Source organism: Agelaius phoeniceus, chromosome 3 (assembly GCF_051311805.1).
Source record: "Agelaius phoeniceus isolate bAgePho1 chromosome 3, bAgePho1.hap1, whole genome shotgun sequence".
NCBI classification, from domain to species: Eukaryota; Metazoa; Chordata; class Aves; order Passeriformes; family Icteridae; genus Agelaius; species Agelaius phoeniceus.
Window position 1 is genome coordinate 111,138,169 of NC_135267.1, and position 25,921 is coordinate 111,164,089.

The 25,921-nt window shown below is 42.0% G+C and overlaps 1 protein-coding gene across 8 annotated transcripts in view; it reads right to left on the reverse strand.

Annotated features, from left to right (window-relative positions):
• Positions 1-25,921, reverse strand: part of RIN2 (Ras and Rab interactor 2) — a 66,537-nt gene that overhangs the window by 37,815 nt on the left and 2,801 nt on the right. For 7 of the 8 annotated variants that reach the window (XM_077176168.1, XM_054628883.2, XM_077176166.1 and 4 more), the window contains one exon: positions 5,029-5,121. The exons of the other annotated variant lie outside the window; for it this stretch is intronic. In XM_077176168.1, coding sequence (XP_077032283.1) covers positions 5,029-5,085 — 57 coding nt within the window. In that variant the 5' untranslated portion in view covers positions 5,086-5,121. Of the gene's footprint in view, positions 1-5,028; positions 5,122-25,921 lie in introns of those variants that run through there. 8 annotated transcript variants of the gene reach the window in all.

Consider the following 25,921-nt stretch of genomic DNA (forward strand, 5'->3'; position numbering starts at 1 on the left):
TCACTGCAGTGTGCCCTGTTCTCTGACACACCAGCAGAGACTAAGTGTCTTGAAGGCCAACAGTCTGCACAACAAAGGAGCTTTTCAGCACCCCTCCCTGCAAAGCATACAATGTATGAGCTCTCCACATGTATTTTCAGCCACTTCCTCCATGCCTGCTTTGCTGTGTCACTACCTGGCTGGCAACTGAGTTAACTCTGTTAGTGGGCTTTGACCTGAGCTGTGACAAAACCCATCTCCCTCCCAGAAAACAAAATCTCAGGGAGCTACAGCAAAGAACTCTCATCCAAACTGTGCTAACAGTGAAGTAATCTTAATGCTTTTGAATTTGTATGCCTGCCTTGAAGAGAACTCTGAAGAGAAATTATTCCTGAGAGGAATTCTTCCATGTTTAGCAACTTTGCTTCTTTCCCTAAAGAAGACTTCAACAAAATGGCACATTTCAAGCAGCCTTATGCTCACATTCTATTCTACAGGCTAAATTTCTTGGGTATGCTACATAGCCTCCATGACAAATGAGCCTCAGTCTCTGAAAAGTCAATACACTCTGGACAAGGAAATCAGGTCAAAGTGTGGCATCAAACCCCAAACTGACCTGTGAAGTACCCCAGGATGGAGCACACCACAACCCAACCAAGACTAATCACCAACCACCATGTACTCCACTTGAACCAAAGCAATGACCTCTAGGAAGAAACCCCTCATTTTTTTCTAGAATAAAGCACCAATATCTTCTGCAATTTCCAACTAATTTTCCTTAAATTCTCTTTAATGACAAAAAAAGTTGCTCTTCCCTTGATTCAAGAAAATCTTATGGAGTCACATCATTTGTGTATCCTTGCAATTAACTGACCCATCCTGTTACAACAGCATTTTTCTACAAAAAAGGTGTAGTCATGACTTTATGACAGCATTTCCCAGTATTTAGGATCAATGAAGCTTCTGGTGGTTGCAGAGGACACGTGATGCACAGGTGACCAGCATCATACAAGGTGAGCTGTTAATAGCATGTTTCTACAAAACACAGGAAGGATCCTGGCTATGTACTATTATTAGCTCCAGCCCTGAGGAAACAAGCAGCAGCAGAAGGCTCTGCCTTTTTAGTGCAAGGCTAAGAATATCAGAATTCTTCAAAGACACCTCTCTATTTGCAACAAGTATGGTACTTCTTTGGCTGGAAATAATGGGAAAACTCATCCCTTTGTTTCAACAGACTTGAAATCAACACAGTAAGAGGCAACTTCCAAAGGAAGATGCAGAAGAAGTGGATGTATGTATTTGTCAGAGGCCTCTGTTAGTGTAAAACAGCATAAATGAGCCCAAAGACTTAAATAGTAATCAGAAGAAATCTGTTGGGAACTGTTTAGGTCTGTGAAATAGATATTACCCTGCTATGCTATAGAAAGAGGAGGTTTACCTGAAAAATGCATTTGGAAATATGATATCTTCTCAGGTGGTTAATTAATCAGTATTTCATAAAAAACAAAATTAAAATGAGATCTTATATAACATGATAAAATAGCTATTTTTGTGAGCAGTGATTTTTCCTTTGGAATTTATTTCTGATAAAGCACTGTTCTGTAAATTCAGAAGACACTACAGTATAACCACTGTAAACCCAAATAATAATTATGACTCAGGCAACACGAATTCACCCAGCAGCCCAGTACAGTACTGCCTAACCAAATCTATCCTAAACATCAGACTGCCAAATACCCATGTACTAACTGTTTACATTCCTAACATCCATGAACGAAATGACGAAATGCAAACATCTTAAACCACAGCATTTCCTTTCATAAAGCACCACGCTCTGCTTATTGTCAATTGATTCAGAGCTCAACAAGACTGAGCTCAGCTTCTGGGAGCTGGCAAGGGCGACAGTGAAACTCCTACATACAGCCCACAAACATGGCACCTCAGCACCCCAGCATTCTCTCACCGTAACACAACACCTACTGTGCTTTGCATCATCCAGGATGTTTTACAAGCAGCAAAAATGTGTGTTCACCAGAAGCAACTCACTCCCAAGGGGCTCCAATCACATTTGTGAAACTGCTCTACTGACACGCACATCACTGCCGTGCATCAGGGAAAGAAAGCACATGCCCAGGACCAGATATAGACAGTGCCTCTCCCAGAAACCCAGCATAACTACAGCTCTTATTACTCACTGGACTGGAAGAGTTTCCTGTTCTCAAGAAGAAGATTGATGGCTTTGATTTGATGTCTGTTCCCAGACGTTTTTAGAAAAAACTGCGTGACAAATGAATTCCTGCTCTTTGTGCTGAAATGTAAATAAGCTCATACAGAGAATTAATGAAACTGCCATCATCCTGAGAAGGCACTAAAAGAGTCAGCCAAGACGACCACTGCAGAATGTTTCCAAGCCCTGAGATTTATAAGAACTCAAGAGGAAAAGGTAAGATGGGTGCTCCTAATCTGGCAAAGGGACACGGGTTGAAGACAGCAAGATTAGAATCAGACTGGACAAATGAGCCTCAGCACTTACCACTCCCCCTTCCTGCCAGCATCTCATTTTTCATCCTTTCTGGAGACCTGCATCCTCTTTGGCATCACATCTTTTCCTTCCTGTTTTGATAAGCAGAACATAGCAGCCCTCACAGAGGGCCCTGTGTGATGAGGTGGCCAAGTGCCAGAGACGAGCCCATCTGAGAACGCTGCTGCTGAACTTGTGCAAGCCTCTGAATGCAATCCAATATTTTGATACACGTCTGCAGATTCTGGGGAGCTATGAATTCTCAGGGCCACTGACCTTGCTCGGTATCTTATTCATCAGAAACAAAGTTTTACCTGATGCTTGATTTTGGAACAGAAAAGCCTTACTGGTGTAAAACAGAAAAGCCTTACTGCTGTAAAACAGAAAAGCTTTACTGATGTAAAACCTCTGATGCCAGTTCAGTAAACACTGGAACATTTTGATGAGAAGGAGGATAATTCAGTAAAGAGGACATTTGTCAGAGACATATATTCAGCCCCTTGCCTTATCACAGACTCTCTCTGTAACCACTGGCAAGCTATTCAGTCCCAGAATTATCCAAGACTAACCCCATCATTGCCTCATTCTTACTACTTGTTGGCTCTGAGCATTCACCAATCAGAAGGTGTAGAGTCCACAGAATTTAGCCTCTAAAACTACAGACTTCTGCTCTGTCTAAAATGGGGACAATGCTGTCAAAAATGGGGACTTCTTCTCTGTCTAAAATGGGGACAAAACAGTGAAAACAATGGCTGTGAAAAAAAAAAAGAGATGGTAAGTAGTTCTCATTGCTACAACTTCTAAAAAACCAGAAAAGATAAAGTTGGAATTTCCCAACTGGTATTTGTCAGCAATTTTTCTGGCAAATGTTGCTGAGAATGGTAAGATACTCCCTTAAGAAGATTTAAGTGCCCTGAGAATCTGCATACCACCGTGGTAAAGGTTTCTTAGGCAACTGCAAATTAACAAGCACAACGTGAGAGCCATGTGCAAGGACAGGGGACAGTCTGCCCATGTGGGAGAGCACACTGAAGAACAGATCAGCAGGGATAAAAGGCCATATCTTGATTACTAGGTCTCCTAAACACAGTCAGACAAAGCAAATTAAAATAATGCAAACTCAAAAAATCTGTTGTGCCAAGTGTTTTGCTTGCTCACCGGCTCAGCTGTAGCAAACAAATGTAGCTGTTGTCACAATTCTGCTCACATGGCAGAAGGAGGAAATAAATGGTAATTTCACTGTACACACACACAAGCTACCAGGTGCACTGCACACAGAAAAGAAATGGCTGGGCACACTGACTGCCTGCAGCTTCCAATCCCACACTCTATGCTCAGAACCATGGTCCAACAGTACAACTTCCAAGGGCTGGAAAAGGAGCTTGGAGGCATCTCTTCCCTGCCAGCATGTCTTTAAAAAAATGCAGGACCTTAGTTTTCTAATTGACAATGTTTCTTGAAATTGCCCAGGCAGACTGCAGACTGCATTTCTAATCATTTAGAGTAACTGCAACCCCATCATCATGAACAGAACACCTGTTCCAGCATCTATTTTCTACATAAGAATGACATCAGGAGTCCTTCAGCATACATGCAAGAGACAACCTAGAGATATTTCTTGGAACTGAGACAGTTCCTTGCTGTGATTTGAAAATAGGGCTACTCTCCCTCTTTGGCTGTGGAGTGCTATCAACAAGGCTGATGTTTGTACTCCTGTGTTATGAGAGGTAGCTGAAGTGTGTTGCAGAACTGAGAGGTGGTTCCTGCCACTGGATGACCCTGGTAACTGCTGGGCAAGACAGAAGGAAAACACAATGTCACTGCAGTGCTGACTGTTCATTTCCTAAAGATTTCCCCAAGGGAAACTTCTGCCCCAGAGGAAGAGAAGGAATGCCAAAGATGGCAGCATCAGCATCTTTCACTGGAAGAAGCTACAGCAAGTGATGAATATTCTAAGGGATGTGATCATTGAATTCAGTGCTCAAAAGCACCTGTAAATTTTGATGGCTCCCTAAAGCAAAACCCTGCCCAGCAAGGCAGCCACTGTGACCCTGGCACACAGTTAACAGGATTCAGTCATCTTTAGAAAACTGCACTGGTAACTCCTACTGCAGCCTGGCTTTTTGGGATGCCACAGTTGTTCTCAAAATAGGCAAAGAAATTAAACCAATTTTCAATCCAGTAATGGAAATCATAAACCTGTACCACAACTTTAGGTGACACAAATCTAGTTTATGAAGGCTCCAATAATTTTATGCCTGTGCATAATAAAGCTTATGTTCTCAGCATTAGCAGCAAAAAAGCCATGACCTATTTTACACCAAATATTCTACTCCATGTACAGAAAAAATATACATGTGAAATAACTGGGGGGTGATCTTAGCCAAAAATCTGCCTGTAAAAAGAAATGCTCAAGAAGTATTTTACAGAAAAGGCTTACTATGTACCACAGAGAGTACTGCACATTCTGCTGTGCTCATTTCACATAAACCCAAGTATTTTATGCTCTGTGTAAGTATCCCATTTACCTTAAAGAAACTTCCTCTTTTGTCCACACAACGGCTTCTCATTGTCAAAGACGACATCTTCCCTGAGAAGACTCCACTGTATGCCTTGATCTCCTAAAAGCAGACACATTTTTGTAATGGTTAGTCCAGTCTGTAGGAAATTCCTCTGCAATTCTAAGCCACAGAAACAGTCACAACCAGCCTCCTGCCAAACCCTCTCTGTCAACAACATCATGCCATTTATTTCCTACCAGAGTCCTTCCATATCCCTTCAATCCATTATTTTTCCATAAACTGCTTCCAAAATACAGTGCTACTCAGAGCTCTGTATCTCTCCCTTCTTTTCACAGCTGATCCTGTAGCTGTGACTAGATTTTAATGTGCTCATTAAAAAAGAATGCTAAAACATAATGATTGCTTTCTTTGTTTACTTGACCTCAGTCTGCAGTACAAACAGAACAAAATGTTAGATGTCATTACAATCCACTCTCAAATATTACAGTATTAGCAGGACTTATCAGGAGGGGAAAAAAACCAGTTTAAAATCACTCACAAGGGAGAAAACACTCTACCATTAAAGTAAAATCCAACAAACAACAACAACAAAAAGCCCAAACATCCCCCCAAAAATGCTGCTTCAGATTTCTAAAATGCAACTGAGTCATATTCAAGTCAGGAACTGAAGATGAATTTAGGAAGAAGCAGCATTTTCTATCATCAGGTAAACTGAAGGAACAGTTCAACAGCCAGGACAATCCACTAATGCATCCATCAGTGGGGAATATCAAGAGGGGGATCTCCATCTGAAAGTAGAGTAGCAGAGTTCCTCTAAAGTCACAACCAATTCACACCAGTAATTTGTGAATGAGCTTCTGAACCAAGCAGGATTCATTTCCATGGCTAAGAAGTCATCCTAGGATTTTTACAGGTGAGCTGTGACTGTATTTAAACAGCCTAACTCTTCTCCTTGCACACATGTTTTCCAACCACATAGCAGGGAGTCATGTTGGAAGTTTCACCTACCAAAAGGGAAGTGCAAAACATTACAGAGTAGAGACACAGCTTTTGATTTGATACAAGCAGAAATTAAAATAAAAGGCTGTCAGCAGCAGTGCAAACCAAGTTTAGTGGTGTGGCTGCAGAGGGAGGTGGAGCAGAACAAAGCAATTGGGACAGAGAATGCTGACAGGTAAAACCCCAAATTAGACACATACCCCACACCAAACACATGCATGCTTCAGCTTCCCTCTAATGCCCAATGAGAAAGAATTGACACAGGGGAGGAAGACCAAGGCAGAAGGGTTAAATAAAAAACACTGACAAGCAAAAAAGTACTTGAGAAAACAGAGAGGTACAAGCAGGAGAAAAGAAACATTTTAATTTTAATATGTAGCAGGAGGCTTTAAATAGTTTGCCTTGTTTCCAGAGGTCCTACCACAAGAGCACTAGAATAGGTTACATTTTTCCACTTGCATTCTGGTTAAAAAGCAGTCATGGCAGGAAGCTCAGCAACATGCCAGTTTTCCAGGCAGGGTTTGTAGACTTTGAAGGCTGAAAGTAAGATCTTGAATTCTGCACTGTTGTGAAAACCAAACACAAGGGGATGAGCAGGAGAAGACAAAAAAATAGTGCTGAGAAAAAAAATTAAAAATAAAAAATTCCAACTTTCTTCCTAAATCAGTATATTTAAAGGATACATGCCTGGTGAACCTCTAAAGAACTGTGAACTGTGTTTCTTTACCTAGAAGTGTGCTTAAATAACTTGAATGCACTAGTCCCATAAGAAATGATGTTCAGTGGGTGATTTTGCAGGTGCTATTAAATGAGTTAAGCTCTGTCTCCTCCTTTGCCACATACACAAGGGGACAGAGCAGCTGTTCCCCTCTGGGGAGCATAAGAAACTCTATTTTTTAAAAAAATCTTCTTTAGATCAATTCTGGAAAGAAAATTTTCACCTGAGAGTGTTAAGGAGTTACATTAGAAGGTTATGAGCAAGATCCTGCTGTTGTCTGTACATCTCTAGTCTCAGTCATTAATCACTCCATTTGCCAACAACAACTCCTTCACAAGAAATCTCATGGGTTTTATTTTTTTTTTTTTCAATTTAACCACAAGGATGTCTGCATGCAATCCTATTACCAAAACAAGACCATGCTGGTATTTTTACATTCTCCACTCAAATGTAGAGAGGAAGGAAAACACACACACACAGTTTTTGTACTTCAAAGAGTGGTATGACTCCAGTCAGAAGAAAGCCTCAAACAAAACCACTGCTTATTTCACTTGTAAGAGGTTCTGGAGCTCTAAACTTCTTCATAACTTCTATTACTGTCACTATTTATGCAACATTACTGCTATCTGTAGGACCTTAACCCTGAGCCTCAGCTGGGCTCTTCTCAGCTCCACACAGCCAGTGAATCAATCCCCACCACTTTTCATGGTTACAATGTAATTTCAAACTAATTTAGGGTAACCTAAATAATACTTCATGTTTGAGTGGGTTTTAGTATTTCAGACTAAAATCAGCACAATGAGAAACACTGCTGGGCTTCTTTGTGTTTGATGGGAAGGGTTTTTTTGGTGCAGATACTTCTTTTTCAATAACACAAGATACTAGGGCTTGTTGGTAAAATGGACAGCCAGGCTGGGTGCAACACCCCAAAACCCCAAAACCATATTTTGGGGTGCAAACCCCAAAACCATATTATTTCCATATAATGCAGAAAAAAACTGCAGAAAAACAAACCTACTGTCAGGAGGCTTCATTTCTCTACATAGCTGTGCACATCTGATGCTTACTCAGATCCAAGACAGGCTGGGAAACCGCTGCTCTGAAGTGGTCCTTGATGAATTTGGACAGTATGAGGCTGTCAGAAACAAAAAATCTCCATCCTCTGACTGAGAAGCTAGGTGGAGCAAGCCAGCAAAGCTTGTCATCTCCTGCACCTACTGGAGAGAAGCCTTTTCTCCACCTCCTGTGCTCCAGGCACCGAGGCAGAGAGCCCAGACAGATTCAGCCAGACACTGCCCAGGTGCTGCCTGCCCAGAAACCCACCTGGAAATGTCACCAGGCTGCAGGAGCCAGCTCACTGTGTAATTCATGTGGCTTTTTGCCTGGCCATCTGGAGGGAAAAGCCTCCTCTGTGTCCCAGGGCTTTGTCCCAGCTCTCCCAGACATTCCCTACCCAGAGCACTTCCTTCCTGCAGCTCCCCACATCCAGGACAGAGCTGCTCCTGTGTGTGACCAGTGAGACAGGGCAGGGAGAAGGCATGATCTGTCTGCTTGGCAAACCTCCCTCAAGTGCAATGCTACTGCATGATGCTCATGCCCATGCAAGCTGTATGTTTCAAAAAATCAGGTGCCTTTTTGTCTTTCTTCCATTCCCTCCTCCTGCTGGTTTTCGTTCACACAGGAATGCCAGAGCACCTTTCACATGCCTGTATGCAATCTGACTTCTGACTCCTCATCAAAAAAGCTCCTACTTTACTCCCTCTACTGCAATTTTACTTGGATTTTTTGGTATGTTCTTATATTTAACTATATTAGACCACTGTGGCCGTGTTCACAGGGGTCTTAGGATGAGGGAAGAGATGAGGATTTGACTTTATGTTTCAGAAGGGTGATTTATTATTTTATGATATGTATTACATTAAAACTGTACTAAAAGAATAGAAGAAAGGATTTCATCAGAAGGCCAGCTAAGAATAGAAAAAGAAAGAATGATAACAAAGGCTTGTGGCTCGTGATTAGCCATTAATTAGAAACAACCAACATGGGCCAATCACAGATGCACCTGTTGCATTCCACACAGCAGAAAATCCATGTTTACATTTTGTTCCTGAGGCCTCTCAGCTTCTTGGGAGGAAAAATCCTAAGGAAAGGAATTTTCCTAAAAGATGTCTGTGACAAGACCACCTCACTGGACTTTTCAGGATCCTTCCCTTTAATCATCTCCTTCCAATCCTGCTTTTACAAAGCAAAACATCCCATTTTCTTTAGCCCAAAGACAAAACAGTCTGTCTCTGCCTCCCCCGAGCTCAGCCACAGCAATCTGTACAAAGTCCCTGCCCACAATCCTATCTCTTCTCTTTCCTAAGGAATCAAGGCTATCCAACTGCACTAGCTTCCTGTTCCTTGGTTCCTAACTAGGATTTTTGATCTTTTGGCCAACCTAACAAGACAAAAAGACAGCAGGAAGAGACTCCATGTATTCCACCACTGAAGGAAGAGATCTGCAGCTTTCCTTTTGCTGGCTGACCCACAAAATTATCACCTTTTGGTTTTTTCCCTGTATTTTAAATGTGAGTTACCCCACTGAAGAAACCCAGTCTGCCCTCTTTCATTCTCTGCCTGCAAAGGCTGTGCAATCACTGAGCACAGACTCTCACAGAAACTACCTCAGGCAAATGAAGAAATGGTTTCACTGTTCTGCAGCCAAGAAAACACAGGAGAAAAAAATCACTCCAGACCTTAAGTATAAGCTGGCAAAGGTCACTGATGTCAGAGGCCAATGCTGGTGGCTACCTGTCAGAGCATTCCCTTGGCCAGCAGCAGGGTACAGCTGGAGTACAATCCCTATTGCCCCATAACAGAAAAGCATGGAAGCTAGGGAGAAGGTGCTACAGATGTACTTGTAAAACCTATGGTGAATTAGCATCATATTACAATCAATTTTTACAGCAATTTATAAATACATAGTATTAAAACAACTAAAATTAATTTGGTGAACCCTTTTTTTAGTGAGTTAAAGTAGAATCCAGAAATGGGGAGGATAAATACATTTTACTTAATTTAAAAAAGTAAAAAAAACCCACCCTGCTCAAATGCAACTCTACACTTGACAATATGCCAAGAGATATACACAGTACTTCAGATTTTCAGCAAATGTAATCATCCTCATGCAGTTCATTTCCCTGTTCTCCCAGTGCATTTGCCAGTCCCAGGGAGCAGGCTGTGTTCATCTCTAACCTACAAAGCCCTGGTTTGTCCAATTACTCTGACCTTATCTGAATCTTGGCAAAATTAAACTTTTCCTTTTGAAAGTATTTCCTCTGAGAAGCTGACTGCAAGCCTCCTTCCAGGAACATAGATACAACTGAGCACAGTATCACTTTGAAAATCTATCAAATAAGACCTTCAGTCTGCAAACTATCACTGGTGCCAGGATCTGGCAGATCTCTCAACTCAAATGTTGCATTGTGTTAACACAGCTGTATCCACAAGCAAAATGTGAGGGGATTATGTAAAAAGAAATCCTAATTTCCATCATTCTTCCGGCTGCAGAAAGGGTTTACAGTCTTTTTTTTTTTTTTTTAATTCAAGTAATGCAAGGGCACATTACTTGTAGAAAACAAGTAAGACATACAGCAAAAATGGCAAGTCACTCTTTACACACTGGTGGATTTTTTTGTATTTTGCCATTTTATTTAAAGAGTTTTTAAAACCTTGCAAATAACAAAAATTCCCTCACCCTCCTTTTCCTTCAAGCACTCTTTATACTTTTCTTTTTGTTACCTAAACATAATGTGTTTGTGTGAGCTGCCCCCCGAAGAAAGCCACCAGTATGATGTCAGTGAGTGCTTCACTCAGTATTTCTGCCCTCCATGTAAAAAAGATCTTACAAAGATAAACATTCCCTCCATGTAGGCAGAAGGGCCATGAGCAACTGTTTGCAATCCTTTTCAGGAAACAGTGCTGTCTTCATAAACTGCAAAGGAAACATAAATATGCAACTTTTCAAAGGCAGTGAGGCGGGTCCCAGGTAAACTGTATCAATGCTGCCCATCTGGCTTAGCACAACAGTGCTCTAAAACCACAGCCAGCTCTCCAATGACACTCCACATCACTAGGCAGTGAGCCATCAAGTACCAGCCAGTGCTTAAGAAGCTGTCACCAGCACAGACTGATCTTCAGGGGCTGTGACAAGAAACCCACCTGGACAGACCGATTTTTAGGGGCTGTGATGCAGTCTGTGCATCAATCATGGCATAATTACACGGCATAAAGTGGGAACATCATGGCCAGACTTATCCACTGATCTTTCTACATCTGGTTTCAGCCAGTCATCACTCCTGCCTCAACCAATCTTTTGCCAGCAGGCTTATTTTTTTCCCTTGATTCCAGATCCTATGTGCTGGCAGCCTTTTATGAGAGTAAAGGATAAAGAGGAGTTATTACTTTGAACTTGTTTTAGAACAGCATTCTCAGGAGAGGCTTTAAGTCCCATCAGATTTTGGGCAGATCCACTGTCTCACTCACAGCTCTCTACCCACTTCTTTTATCTAAGAAGCCATAAATTCAGAAATGAAAGCATCTGAAAATCCCATCTGAAGGGCACAAGAATCATCCTGGCTCTGCTCCCATCAACAAGAGCAGACATGGCATCACTCTTTCCAGCAGAAGCACACAGTTATGCAAACATTGAATGCCTCAGAAAAGCCAATCCTCACAAAAAGCTTCCTACAAGAGCTTTGTATGAGCAGAGCACGGTGCAAAAGCACAGCACCCCACCAGGAGAGTTCTGTTTGCTGCTAGCACTGTCCCTCTGCACCCCTTCCCAAGTTTCTTCTTCCTCTCTTCCACTAAACAACCTCTTCCTGCTTGCTCCCATGGCATACTTTCCACATTACTGAAAAGGAATAAAACCCCAAGTCATTTCCTCTGGCACAGCATTTAGTCATGGAGGATACTACCAAGTCTCTTATAAGACAATGATTGTTTGTTGATACATTCATGTCTTGTTTTGCCTCTGGAAATGTCAGAGAAATAAATTTAGGAAGAGATTGACTTTGATTTGGATAACCTTTCAGAAGGTTTCTATTCTTCCCAAATTCCCCGGCCTACATACCTCACAAAAACTAATCAAAAACTAATGTTTCTTGCAGTGTTTCTGTAATTTCCACTTACTATTCCTGCCAAAACCACCGAATAATAAAAAGAATAACATTCACAAGTGTTTTCAAACATCTTTAAAAAGTTTAACATAGAGCTGCACTTCCTGGGAGAAGCAAGAAAAAGTAATTGCTTGAATTGCTTCACAGTCTAGAGAAACTCCAGTATTCATAGTGACACTTTAATGCAAAGGGAGATGGGGTTCAGCACCTACATCTAGATGAACATGCACAAGACAACCACTTGCTGGCCTTGACCATGGCTTATTTTAGGCACCTGGGAAAAGCATCTTCCCCCTGTACCCTGAAAGCCAGAGCAGGATGAGGGTTTCAGTGCTCAACTCCTAGCTCTTACCTTCTGGCCCAACAGAGGCAGGCATCAAAACAAAGCTCTGTTTGCTCCACTGCCAGGGGTGACAATGCTCCATGCAGCAAGGGAGAAGAAGAGACGTGACTTCTGATGGTTCAGAGAGCCTGAACACTTCTACCTACTCCCATATTTCCAAGATCACGGAATTGCAGAATGGCTTGGGTTGGAGATCTAAAAGGGTCTTGTTCCAACCCCCTGCTGTGGGCAGGGACACCTTCCACTATCCCAGGCTGCTCCAAGCCCTGTCCAACCTGGCCTTGGACCCTTCCAGGGATAAGGCAGCCACAGCTTCTCTGGGCACCCTGTGCCAGGGGCCTCACAGGGAAGAATTTCTTCCTAATATCCAATCTAAGCTAAACTTAGTCTCTGTCAGTTTGAAGCTACTCCCCCTTGTCCCACCTTAAAACATTTCTTCCTTGTGGCTGAGTATCACATACATCCAAAGCTTGTGCTCATTTTGCTCAGTGCTTCCAGAAAAGCTTCAGCTGGTTTCCAGTAAGAGCAATTCTTTTTCAGAGCTAGGGGAACAGAAATTCTTTTGATAAACTCTTCTTCACGTAATTCATTGAAAAGGATTGCATTTGTTCACCCAAAGCAACACACAAATGGGAAATCATGGCAGACAGATCTAAAAGTTGTTTGACCTAAAAAGTAAATATGAGACATGAACACAAGTGGGAAATAATGGCAGATAGATCTAAAAGTTGTTTGACCTAAAAAGTAAATATGAGACATGGACTGCAAGACAGAAAAGTGATCTTTAAAGAACTGCAAAAGCTGTGATTTTTTTAAGCCCTAAATATCTTTTAGGCTCTTTATCACTAATAAAAAAAAAAAAAGGAAATGTGAAGTAGTTTGTATACCACAAACAATGACAAAGATATCTTCTTTTAATTCTAATGCAATAGCATTTTCTAGTTGTGTTTGTTGCATCACCAATATGCTTAACAGGTATCTCTTTGTAAGAAAATAACTCCTTATAATAGCAAGTAATGGTTTCATTATTCCCTATGAAATATTTTGCAAAGTAAACTGCTGTTCAGGAGGCAGCCAATGCCAAAGAAACTACATCCTGCATTTCATAGAATCAACAGAAAGATTTCCATTGATGGCTGTAATTACTGGAATGAGTTCAGCACAGGGCATTACATGGTGTGCAAGAAGAATCTGTAAGATCAGGAGTCCCTCAGGCTGTTATTCCAAACTCCAATTAAAAGCTTGGGCTGTGCACCTCAGCTTCAGCACAGGCCAAGGCATCAGGGCAATGATTAACCAGGGAATCAATACCCTTCTCTTTATTCTGGTGTTGACCTTATGCTCATCCTTGTGTGACACGTTAAAAAGATAATATGTAAATGCCACTAATCTAATGGTTTAGCTATTAACTAAGGAATCAGATCATCAGAAGTGCACCACACTTGGCACCTTGTTTTTTGGATAGCTCCCAGTGACAGAAGCTGCTCATTTCCAGTACACATGCTGCTCTTCCTCTGAGCTGAGTACACGAAGTTAAATACAGAGTACTTTATTTCAGCTGAGTCCATGGTAAAGGCTCATATTTGAATTCCTTAATCAAAACTGTTAAGATGTAATCACAAGGGACACGGGACACTTCTCAGTTTAGCCCTTAGCATTAGTTAGGAATAATATCACCCTTTCTGCTTTATTCACACTTTCAGCATATTACATGAAATAGGAAATTCTGTGGACCACAAAAACTCAGGATTTATATCAAACACTATGTACACAAGCACTAAGGAGACAAACCTAAACAGTGTGCCGTTGTATTTAAAACAGAAAGATGTTTTGGGATTTCAGGAAGCATATGTGCCCTCTCTGATCTATCCAGAAGTACCAGAGTTAATGCACTCTTGTGATTTAAGAAATGGGACTCACATTTGGTGAGAACTTAGATGTGTAATTAGTTTTTGTTCCCCATGAAAACTGAGAACGGCACTGCCCTACGTCAGAGGGTTTCCTCATTGAGTGAACCACTCAGAAGTGACAATTCCAAACACTGGAAATAGGGGTGACTCACAGGAACCCCTCAGTGTCACCAGGACACGTGCACAGGAAAGAAGGGTGTGACCAGAGGAGTGGGACAAGGTCCCAAGCTCCTGATCAGGCTGCAGGGAGGGCTGGACCAGCTGAATTCTGCAAGCCCCTTCTAACCTCTGTTTTTTGCAAACATGTCACAAAGTGGGAAGGGGAAGGAATGGGGAAGTGTGTGCTGGAGAGGTTGGGTATTATTTTTGGTGGGGTTTTGGTTTGTTTTGTTTGCTTCTTTTGCAATACTATCAGAGGAAAAGTGTGAATTTTTCTTACTCCGTTTCACACGGGGTGGGGGGGAGACTTCCACTGCTCCAAAATCCATTTTTACGTTTCATCACAAAGGAATTGCTACATTTACATAACCCAAAAGGAAGCACTAAGTCAAAAAGCATAATATCATCTTAAATGATATAATATAAAGCTTAAATAATATAATAATTACAAAGCATAATATCAGTTTAAATAATTAATAAATCGGACTTTAAACTTTGTATTTATTAGCAAATGACATACAACCGAGCCCAAAAAACTGTGTGAAAAAACATCTAAACTTGAAGCAAACAAATTAATGTGCTGTTGGAACTACGTATCAACAGGAGGAATAAAAATTTGGATATATGTTTTTTACAGGGACAACCCAACTAAACAAACCACAACTATTATTTATCTACCACTGGAAAATGTTTAAAAATACCCTGGGCAGCTCACCTAGTAAGTGATATGCAAATATTTATCCAAGTTTAAACAAATGAGGAAAAACTGCAGCGATGAAACCTGATTTTTCGCCCCCTAAAGCAAGTACACCAAGTGTTGTAAGTCACCTAGTGTGAAGCCAGTGTAATTCCCGAAAGGATCCATTTTCAAGCTGCCTGTTTAAGAATGCAAAGCATCCCACATCCTGAACAACACCAAGTGACTAACCTGAGGGCACTCCAGCTGCAGGCGTGGGTTTGTTTTCTGTTCAATAACAATTTTATTTGCTTGTCGTTAGTTATATTTGCACTAGTGCTTTCTGACCAAGAGGTTAATGCAATCCAGCAGGCTGTATGAGGAAGATCACATGTGAGTTTTTGTGGTTGCACTGTTTATTTTAAACAGCTGGACATCAGACATGATGGACAGTTTGCTTCTTTTTTCACTAAGCACTCACTACTAATTTTTGAAGAATGCTGTAGATTTCTTTAAAAAGCACTTTTTGTAGCACACTTCCAATGTGGTTCAACAGCCTTGAGGGTGCACAAACACAGCAAACCATGAGGCTGAGTACCAAGGAGAAGATTTATTTCTCAATGAGCAAAAGAAAATATTTTCACTAGAAAAACTTCAAAAGAACAGTGCTTATGTTTTGACCTGTTTGTTTTGGTTTATGCACAGAAGAGACTCCAAGAAAATCTTGCATTAGTTAAACCAAGGTCATCTGCTCTCCACACAAGGATGAACCATGTAACAACACTTCTGCCTACAGCAGAGCTTTCACTGTCCTAACCTAGCTCAGATCCACTGGCAATGAACAGATAAGCTGCTCACTGTAGAAAGCTTGCACGGAGACAGCCTTGGGAACTGGGTTAGCCCCACTAGAGACGTGCCACCTTCTGCACCACCACAGCACAGCACTGCTAACCTGTGTTACAGAGAGGGAAAGCCACCACTAGGCTCAGAATGTGTCATTTGTTCCTGTAACAGACTGGAAAAAGCAGACTGAGCCATGAATGTGTGCCAGCTCACCGCTGCACAAGTGTGCCAACACAGCAAGCAGGATACACCCAAAGCACACATTCTCACTGTCCTGTCAGCTGTGCCATATGCACATCAGAGGAGATGGAATGCCTGCACAAAATGCCTGCACTTTATTTTGTGTTACTAGGAGGTTAAAAACCAAAACAAAACCACAAATCAAATCCTGGAGAGAAAAACTTTATTTGCACACTCTATTTCTTGCCTGGTAGAGGATCTGGTTGGGGGCAGAGGCACGAACAGGGCAATAGAACAGTTGTTCAGAACCAAGCCTGTAGATAGCACAATGCATGGTATTGCCTCTACCTGACCTAGCTGGAAAAATCAGGAGGTCATTTAAAATTCTCAAAATAATTTCAGATTCTTGTATATGCCTCATAATGATCAGATCTCTAAGACTGGTTATAAAGAGTGACTGTTCTATAAAATCCATGCACAACTTTGACCAACCATGCTCTGAAATACTAAGTTTTCTGGTTTTTTTTTCATACAACTACTGAACTATTGTCTGTCTGTGGGACTGGAGAGGTGGAGGGATTCACCTCGGAGATGTTTTCTTTTTGAGGGACAAGGGAGTTCCAAATATTCCAATATTTAGAATTTACAACTTCATTTCCAAATATATGTTCATCAAACAAAAGAGAAAAGTCAATCACAACATATGACTGATAAACAGTCTTAAATGTTTCTCCTTCTATCCTATTTCTTTATGGAAAAAAATATTAACTAGTAAAAACAAGGTTATGACACACAGCAATGAAACCCAGGAAATTCAAAACTGATGGCTGTTGAAATATCTGTCTCAAGTTAATTCCACTCCTCTTCCTGTTTTCTTTACATGCACCATGGGACTGGCAATGTCAGCCTCAACCAAACTTCCTGGCTCAGGTCCCAACCTGTGTAACTTCGAAGTCACGTAAGCACAGGTCACCCTTCCTGTCCTCATGGGGCTCTTCTTAATCCTCCTTCCAAGGACAATTGTTCCCTCAGACTTCTCCCTGCAACTCTTCCCTCTGATAACCCCATCACCTTCTGTCAACAGCTGACTTGTAAATCCATCAGCAGTGCAAAGGTTACTGCTGCTTTCCCAACCCTCTTCCTTTTCCCATCTCTAGCACCATCGTCTTATTCTGCTGATCCTGAGCAGCCCCAGATTCCCCTGCCACAGCCCCTACACCCAGCTTGCCTTCACTCTTGCAGCTGAACCCCTGGGGATGAAACGTCATGGCTTTGCCAGCTTCCTTCCCTGAACCCTGTAAGGTTTCCATCCACCAATCCAATCCTCTTGCTTCTCAGTTTTCACTGTTTTTTACTTCCTACTAAAGCTCCTCTCCTTTTCTACCCCTTTTTCCCAAGCCACCTGCATAAGGATCCCAGACAGGCAGGATTTCATATTCATAGAATCACAGAACAGTCTAGGTTGGAAGGGGCCCTAAAGGCCATCTAGTTCCAACCCCCATGCCATGGGCACGAACACCTTCCACTATAAGGTGGACACCACGCACGTTCCACAACACCGTCACTTTATGCAGCTCTGAGGAGCCTTCTCATCCCTTCCCCTTCTTCCATCACTTTTGTTTTTAAGAAGGTGGACCAAGATCATCACACCCTAGTAATTCCCCATCTGCTTCTTTACTCCAGTCCCTTGAAAGGCCAGGACACATACAGCCCACAGATAAAGAGGGAGGAATTGATGCCACAGCACCAGCTGGCTCTAACAGCGAGAAGAGCAGCCTAAAGCCTCTCCCAGGCTGTCTCCTTCCAGACTAGGAGGGATGAAGGTCCTCCTTTTGGGATGAGCACTCTTCCCTTCTCTAACTTCTTTTTGATTCCCCAGTTGAATGGTGGATAACATCAAAACCAAACCTTCCTTCCTCAGCAGCATCAGCAGTCAAATCAAGACCCATTTGATTAGAACTAAAAAGTTTCTCCTTACTCACTGGATTAATGAGTTCATAGAAACTCTTAGCAGGGGAACTCCTGAAGAAAGAAGCGTGGGTGTTTAGCTCTTCTCTGTTAGTTTGCTTGTGTAAACAATTTGTTTTTTCTCTCTTGGGACACTGTGTTTTGAAATAGGCTTTTTAGAAGGCAATAAACCTCATTTGCTGAAATGGTGAAATTGGGTCCAAGTACAGCCAAAAGCAGAGCACTCCAAACACACTGGTGATTCCCCATATTTACTGTACTGGGGGGTTATGTTATGCACATAGATCAGACAGTCTGTTGGTGTCAATTTTTTTCTTTCAGATCTGAACCAAATGCAATCAAACCCAGAAAGTAAGGCAGCAGTCAGGTGACAGGCTGCTTCCTAGGGTTTAATTCTTGCTGACACACTGGTACCAAAAGATTCCCATGACTGCCAGCAACAAACATTGGCAACCACTGTGTATGGAGAGCTCAGGCTAAGTGTAGTGAGATACACATTTAATGAGTCCTTTTAAAAATGAAGAATTAAATTGTTTAACAGCTAGTAAATTCCATCACTCTCGTTCTGCAGATAATAAAGAGGAAGCTGCCAATAGGTGAAAATACTTCTTAGGTTACATAGCACAGTTTCAAGACTTAACATGGCATTCGTTTATTGCTTCTACATCTGGTACCAGTTATTTTTATGGAGCTTCTTTGTATAAATTCAACAACTTCCAGGTCTATCAACCACTCTAAAAATAAACACCAACAAGTCCATTTCTGTCCTCTGTACCTCATCTATGACGTATCCCCTGCACAAACGCGAGCCCATGTCCCTGGGGAGTCACAAATCTCTTGACTAACTTGACCTGCTGTGACTGAGCTAGGGGAACTCAATCCAGCCCTAAAATTAATCATTTTGTTCCCAGTCAGTCTGCCTTTGTTCCAAAACCACAGCACCAAAGGGCAAATCAAGGAGAAAACATCTTCCACAGATTGTGGACCATGACCTCAAGTGGCCAGGACTGCTGTCCTGCATCTCTTCCTACTTGCAAAGTTCTATTCCTGCCTACTGGAGAAGGTGAACATGAACAATGCCCAGCAAGGAGACGGCATCAGCTTCCCCCTCTGCTCTGTCCATCCTGCCTATGAAGCCTTAGCCTAAGCTTCCCACCACAGCAAACACTGGCTACCCCGTGCTACCACCACTGTAGAATTCTGCAGCAGGAGTTACTTGTTTGAAACCTGCATGTTCAATGAACTTCTGGCAGTTTCTGCTTGTTAATCTCTTGATCAGAAATAGATTCCAAGCCCAGCAGCACCTTCAAACAACTGTCATGGCTCTTGGCACCTTGCCACACAAAAGCATCTCTCTCCAATCTCCTAAAAACACACAGTAAAACCACACAGAAACATTGCACAAACACATTTCACACCTACACATGAATTACACTATCACACTCAGGCCTGGAAAAGTAACAGGTCCATTTACCATTCTACAACTACCAAGGCTGTATGGCAAGAAACTCTCCCTAAGAAATCGTAATTTTGCTAAGTCCCAGACATTTACAGGCAGCCTTGGAAGATCTGACCTTTAAGCAATGACCATCCTATGTGCAGTTTGGAGTTAGCCTACACTTACACACCACAAGCTCGGGGACTCAATGGGGCAGGTGCTTTGCTGAAATGGATCTGCAAGAAGAAGATCTAAGCCTTGCTGTGGTGAATGACTATTTTAAAGGCAGGGAAAAGACCATAGCCTAGAAATGGGTTTAAACAGCCAAGCAAATAACCATGTTGCCTTCAGTTAAAAGCTGGCCAGCTTGAGACAAAGGCCTTTCAACTGACAAGCAGGTGTCTGTGCTGGCCACCAGACAGTGGATGAACAGAAGGAAAAGGTTCCATAAAATGCTGAAAGAGTCACCCTGCAGGCATCATACACAATCAACTTTGCCAAAACTTTACATGAGCTACTCTTCTTTGGAGTTTGTACCTTCAGACTAAAAAAGTGTGTACTATGTCAGAGACACAGATGTCAGAGACCATTATGTCAGAGATAAAGATGTCAGAGACCACGTATCCAACCTGTGAGTGACAAATTCTGATGTTTCATCTTTGTCTAGACCTCTCCCTAGTTTTCAGAGTTAAACACAGTCTGCTGGCCTGAATTAGTGCTACTTTAAGAAAATGCATCAACCAGGAAAAGTATGAACAGAGAAAAACGGATGGACCGTTCATAGCTAAAATTAGATATATACTGTACAAACATTTTGCTGGATGGAAAGCTTACTGGCAAAGCTGAACCTACAATCTATCTTCCTTAAATTTTTTTTCCTTCTAATGCACCAAGTTGCAGCAAAATGTTCCAAAGGAAGGTTTCCACTAGCAAAATAAAGGCTGTTTTGTCATTCTGTTGGGCCCAAGGTCATGCCCTGCCTCAACCCAGGGTAAATGTCTGTAACCAGCATTACAATCTGATCCTATGCAGCAAAGGAAATATCCCCATGGACAGAACTGAGCAGGGACACAACACCCACCTGCATGTGTGAACTGGAAGGCCCAGAAACAAAAACCCCAAGAGTCTTCTCATCATGACTGGTGCATTGCCTCCTAGCAGCACTTTTAACCAAACTGATGAACACAGGCCTTTGTGAAGGAAAAGGTGGTATGAAACAACCTAGATATTGAGACTACCTCTTCAATTCACTGCTTCCAAGTTATGGTCTCAATCCAGCAATCCTCAGTTAAACATGCTACCCAGCTAACCCCAAGACTTCCTTAGTTTTACATTCTGTACTCCTGTGATGCAGGAGGAACATTATTGAGATTATATGAGCTAACATTCTTCTAGTCACAATCAGAATATTGATCGTAACTACTGAAAAACAACTCCATATGTTCTTAGAACACATAAAACAATGAAAAGCAACACACAGAGCATCAGTGGAACTGCCACACTATTATGCACTCCTTGCCCTGAATAAACCTTAATTAAAAGGCTGAATTTAGACATAACTCTCAGGCTGCCATACTAAAAAGGAGACAAAAAGCAGCTGCCTCCTCTGGCTCACTGTGGGGTGGTGAAAGCCATGGTTCTCTATGGCATGGCAAACAGAAGGCCACCAGCAGCCCAGGAAGGTGCCCAGTGTGTCTGCCCAGAGAGTACACCACCCCAGCAAGGATCAAATCACACAGGATCCAGCTAAAACATTTCTCTGGCTTCCAGAGCTGTTGTAAACCACATGGAAATACACCACAGCTATCATGGTGTGCATCACCATAAGTGATAGCTAACATATGCCCAAGCATTCATGAAATACCAAGGGATTAAAAAAATGTTTTCCATATAAACATCAAAAAATGAACCTGCACTATAACAAACCAAATATTTACTTTGGCAGATCATTATATTCTAGCAAAAAATTTGCAATAAAGGTGAACATTTAAAGAGACATACTGCAAAACAGATGCTGAAAATATCTATGTAGGGCTTCCTGCCAAAGTGGAGGAGCTATGCATCTATCAGTGTAACAAACATGAACCAAGAATTTTTATGGAACCACTAAACAGAAACTTTGAACTATCCAAAGGAAAGACAGCTGCTGGCTTGATGGTGAACTCATTTTTCCCTCTGCTAAAAATTCCAAGCACTACAGTTTGTAGAGGATATAGTACATAAATGAAGAACACCAACACAAGTTAGAACTGAGCCTTTCTACCTAACTCCTCAAATATCATTTCCTAAAATTCCAGTTTCCAAAGACTTCACCAGCAATTCCCAGCTCTAACACACATTCAGAGAAACACTTCAGGATAAATTTTGATATGCACCTACTATTTAAGTCAATCAAGTTCAAGTCCCCAGCACATTTTCTACTTCCACCTCCCAGAACTGAATTGTCATAAACTTCCAAAACAACCATCATTTTAACAGCTGTATCTAGATAAATATAGTAAAACCAAGGTAAAAATTTAGGGATATGCTGTGGCACAGGTGCATGCACAACTTAAATAACCTAGAGTACCCTAAAGGTTCCTAGTCATGCATGCAGACAGTTGTGGTCCTTAGCAAACACACCACAAGAACCCTGCTTCCTTCTCCTAAGCTATTCAGTGTGTCCAAAGTCTGATTTTTATTCTTGCATTAACTACCAAGAATGCTGTGAGTAAATTATTCTTTTTTAAATCCCCAGCTGTAGCTAAAATAGCTTATTACAACATTTACTGGGGGCTGACATTTCATAGCTGCCAATATCTAACTGCTTTTTGAAAAAAATTACAGTCTCAGCAAGTTAAGCAGCATAAAGCCTGCCAAGGCCCCAGCTGGCACGAGGATGCATGTTTATCTTTCTGAAGGTTATGGTTTTGGTTTGTGGCTGCATTTAAAAAAAAAATCAGCTAAAAAACTTAACTTCTTTGCAAAAGACGGTGAACAGTCTCCCACACAAGCCAGATCCAAAACTGGCAGCAGGCATCCCCAGGCTTTTTTTAATTCCTGAGGTTAAATTATCACAAGGCTCATAAAGCTGGAGTACACAGCAGCACCTTGCCACACTGGCTCAGGCACACGGGCTGGGCTGGAACACAACAGCTTGGAATTCCATCCACTGCTCCACACAGGAGAAACCACCCATGCCACAGGATCTGGCTTTTGCACTGAGTACCTGCAGGGCAGCAAGATAAAAAAGGGTACTTGTAAACAGCATTTCTCTGGGCACTGGCTCCCTGTGCTGCTCTGACACTCACTCAGATCTGCCTTCTTCCATCCCCCGTGCTCCACAGCTCCAAGAACTCACCTGAACCAGGGAGCCAAGTTAATGCTCCCCTTGCTTTCCAAATATTCACTCTCAAATGCATTTAAAGACATGCCTTGGCATGTGCTCAAAAGTCATCATTCATTAGGAGAAAATACTAAACAAAGGATTTAGATTTAGAGGAAGACAAGGCTACAGATCCACAGTCAAGTTAAGAAGGGAATGCCAGCATATGCAACACACATCAAGCATGAAAGCAAAACCAGTAAGGTTCTGGGTTGTTTTCATGTTGCAAGCATGTATGTTTCAACAAAGCCAGCACTGAGGAGCCCTGGAGTTAATTCCTGGAAAGCACAGATTTCTATTTAGCAAATACAAAGTAGAAGCCAAAAACATCATTTTTGATACAAAAAAAAAAGTGCAAAAGAGCCATTTAAAAGTCAAAAAAGTATCTGGCTATTGTGGTCTCCTTCTTTTCCTGTACAAACCACTTGTGAGACCTTGTTTAGAGCACTGTATTTAGTTCTGGGCATCTGGCCAGATGACATTCACATTCTGGAGCTGGTGGAGTGAGGAAAAAGAATAGTTTTGGGGGTTTTTTTTGACTAGAGTCCCTCAGAAAAGAGTTGTGTCTGCATCTAAGCATGTATACATGAGACTGGGGGGGTGACTTAACATCTCTCACCAGAGTCAATCTGCGGTGCTCTGCCAGTTGTAAAGGAGCAACAGCAATTTGCAGCAAAAGATTTGTCCTTTTGTTTCTGAATACCATACAAAATGATCCAGTGCTTTCAGACTTCTCAAGACTCAGAAAGGCAGCACCTGCTTATGTGCAAAGCAGGGCTTTTACTCTTCAAAGACAAGTTATAGATAAGACATCTTCCAAGAACACTCATTAACAAGGCTGTCTCGAAAATCCTGCTCCAAAATCAGGAGGAAAAATGTCATTTTCTCATCCTACCCTCATATTATACACAGTGTTCACAGACCAGAATCCTCCCCAGTGCAGCATCATTACCTGTTTTCTCACACAACACCCAACACAAATGGGTGCACTAGTACCAAAACAATTACACACTACAAAATACTATTATTCCTGCCAGAGGACTGGTAGGACTCCAGGAACTTCCTTTTGCTATTTTCACTCTATCATGGTGAGATCTTCATACTCCTCTCCCATATTTATGCTGATGGCAGAATCCTTACCAGCTCCAAAGGAAACAGTACAGCATTAATGCACAGCAATTTTCAACTGAGTTAATTGTTTAGATCAAATTTTCCAAAAAAACAAAACAAACCTAATGACAGAACATGACTGCAGCTCCACAATTTCTTTTCTGTTATGTGTAGTTTCACTCTGCTCATTGCAAGGCAGAAACACGGCTTTAGCCATCCAGCAAAATTTTCAATTTTACTTTAAAAAGTAAACAATGGGTTCTAGGTATGCAGGCTCATAAAATCTACATAAGGCAACTAAAAGTTACATGGATAAAGCCAAGCTCTTGGGCCTGATTCAGCATTCACAACAGCACAAATTCAGAAGCAACAAAGTCAATCAAGGATAAAACATACTGTCAGCAGAGGAGAACCAGGCCCACCCTCCTTTGACTAAAGAATGATCCTCATAAAGCATGGACTTCACAAGCATGAGAGAACCTGGGAATGCTGTGCTACACTGTTATGCTTTTTGTTTTGCCTGAAAACTTGAGGCAGCTGAAAGAGGCAGCTACAAACACTTCCATGCAGAGACTCTTGGGCACAGAGCAGCAGAGTGCACTTTACACACACTTTTCCCAGCAGCACAACACCCAAATGACGAAAGGACCTGTGCTTCTGCACTGCACAAACCTCTGCCTCTGTCTCACCAGTCCCATCACCAGCTGGGACAGGGGATGCTGTTTGGGGCAGAATGCCCAGTGTGGAGGCAGCCATGGACTGCTGTGGTGTGCCTACAGGTCCTTCACCACCTCCCAATTCTGCAGCAGCCTTCTAGAACAAGGAGGCAGAGAAACAACTGCATGTGTTTGCCTTGGTATACCTACAAAAAGGTCCTTGAAGCCAAATTAACACAGGCTGGGTTATAGCACAGCATGTCTCCCCTGCCAGGTAAGGATCACACAGGGCTCAGACCAAAAACAGGATCACATCATGTACACACTTCAGACTCTACAGCCAAGAATGCAAAGCAGCAGCAGCAGCTGCCCTTCCACAAACAAACCATGTCATGGCTTACGGCAGCTGAGACAAAGAAAATTCCATGTCCCTGACAGCTCTTCCTCCTTGTCCTGCTCCAGCTGCAAGTGCTCAGGACTCCTCAATACTCATGGTAAGGTGAACCAGAGCACCTCAGCACTGGCTGACTGCAGAGTATCAGTACCACTAATGTCCACTGCAGCCCTGCTCTGGATCACAAGCACCATAAATGCAAAGATGCATCCATGACCTCCTTTGCAGCTGCCAGTAATGTGCTCCATGAGAAAACACAGGCTAACAGCATTGCAGTAAGTGTACTGATGTAGCATTTAATTTGTCAGGAGAAATTCATTTTTCAGTGTTCTGAAGTAAGACATGTATTAGAAAACTAGAGCCTCATATCCATCCAATTAATACTAAAACATCTCTGGGTTTTGCTACACAGGGATTCAAGGTAACGCAGGGTACTGAATATTCAGCCACACTTCCAACCCCTCTCCTGACAGGCATTACTGATTGGGTGGTAAGTGACTCAAACAAAAATAAGGTAACTGGCAGGCTTGAATCTGCCTAGCATTGTCTCCACAGCAACTCTTCACTGAGGAATTTTAGAGAGTTTTTTTGAGACACATCTTGAGAAATCTCCAATTGCATATTGGAGGCATGTAAAGCCTCTTACTCTCTTACTCTTAAACCTCTTACTCTTGAGATCTGTATGGTATGCCAAATATTTATTACAGCCACAGGCAGGAGCTACACAACCACAGAGCCTGCAATACATTTGACCACAGAACCAGTTTTCTGTGTGTCACTCCACTGATGTTTGAAGTCACCATGTCTGCAAGGTAAGAGCACGATTTTACTGTTTAATTCCTTTTTCCTCCTGATACAGAGTCTCTTAGCGATCCTACAGAAACAGTAAACTGTGGCTGTGGTTTTGTGAGATGTTAAGATAAGACCTGAGTCCATATCTACTTGATACAGTACTCCATCAATCCCCTGCTGCTGATGG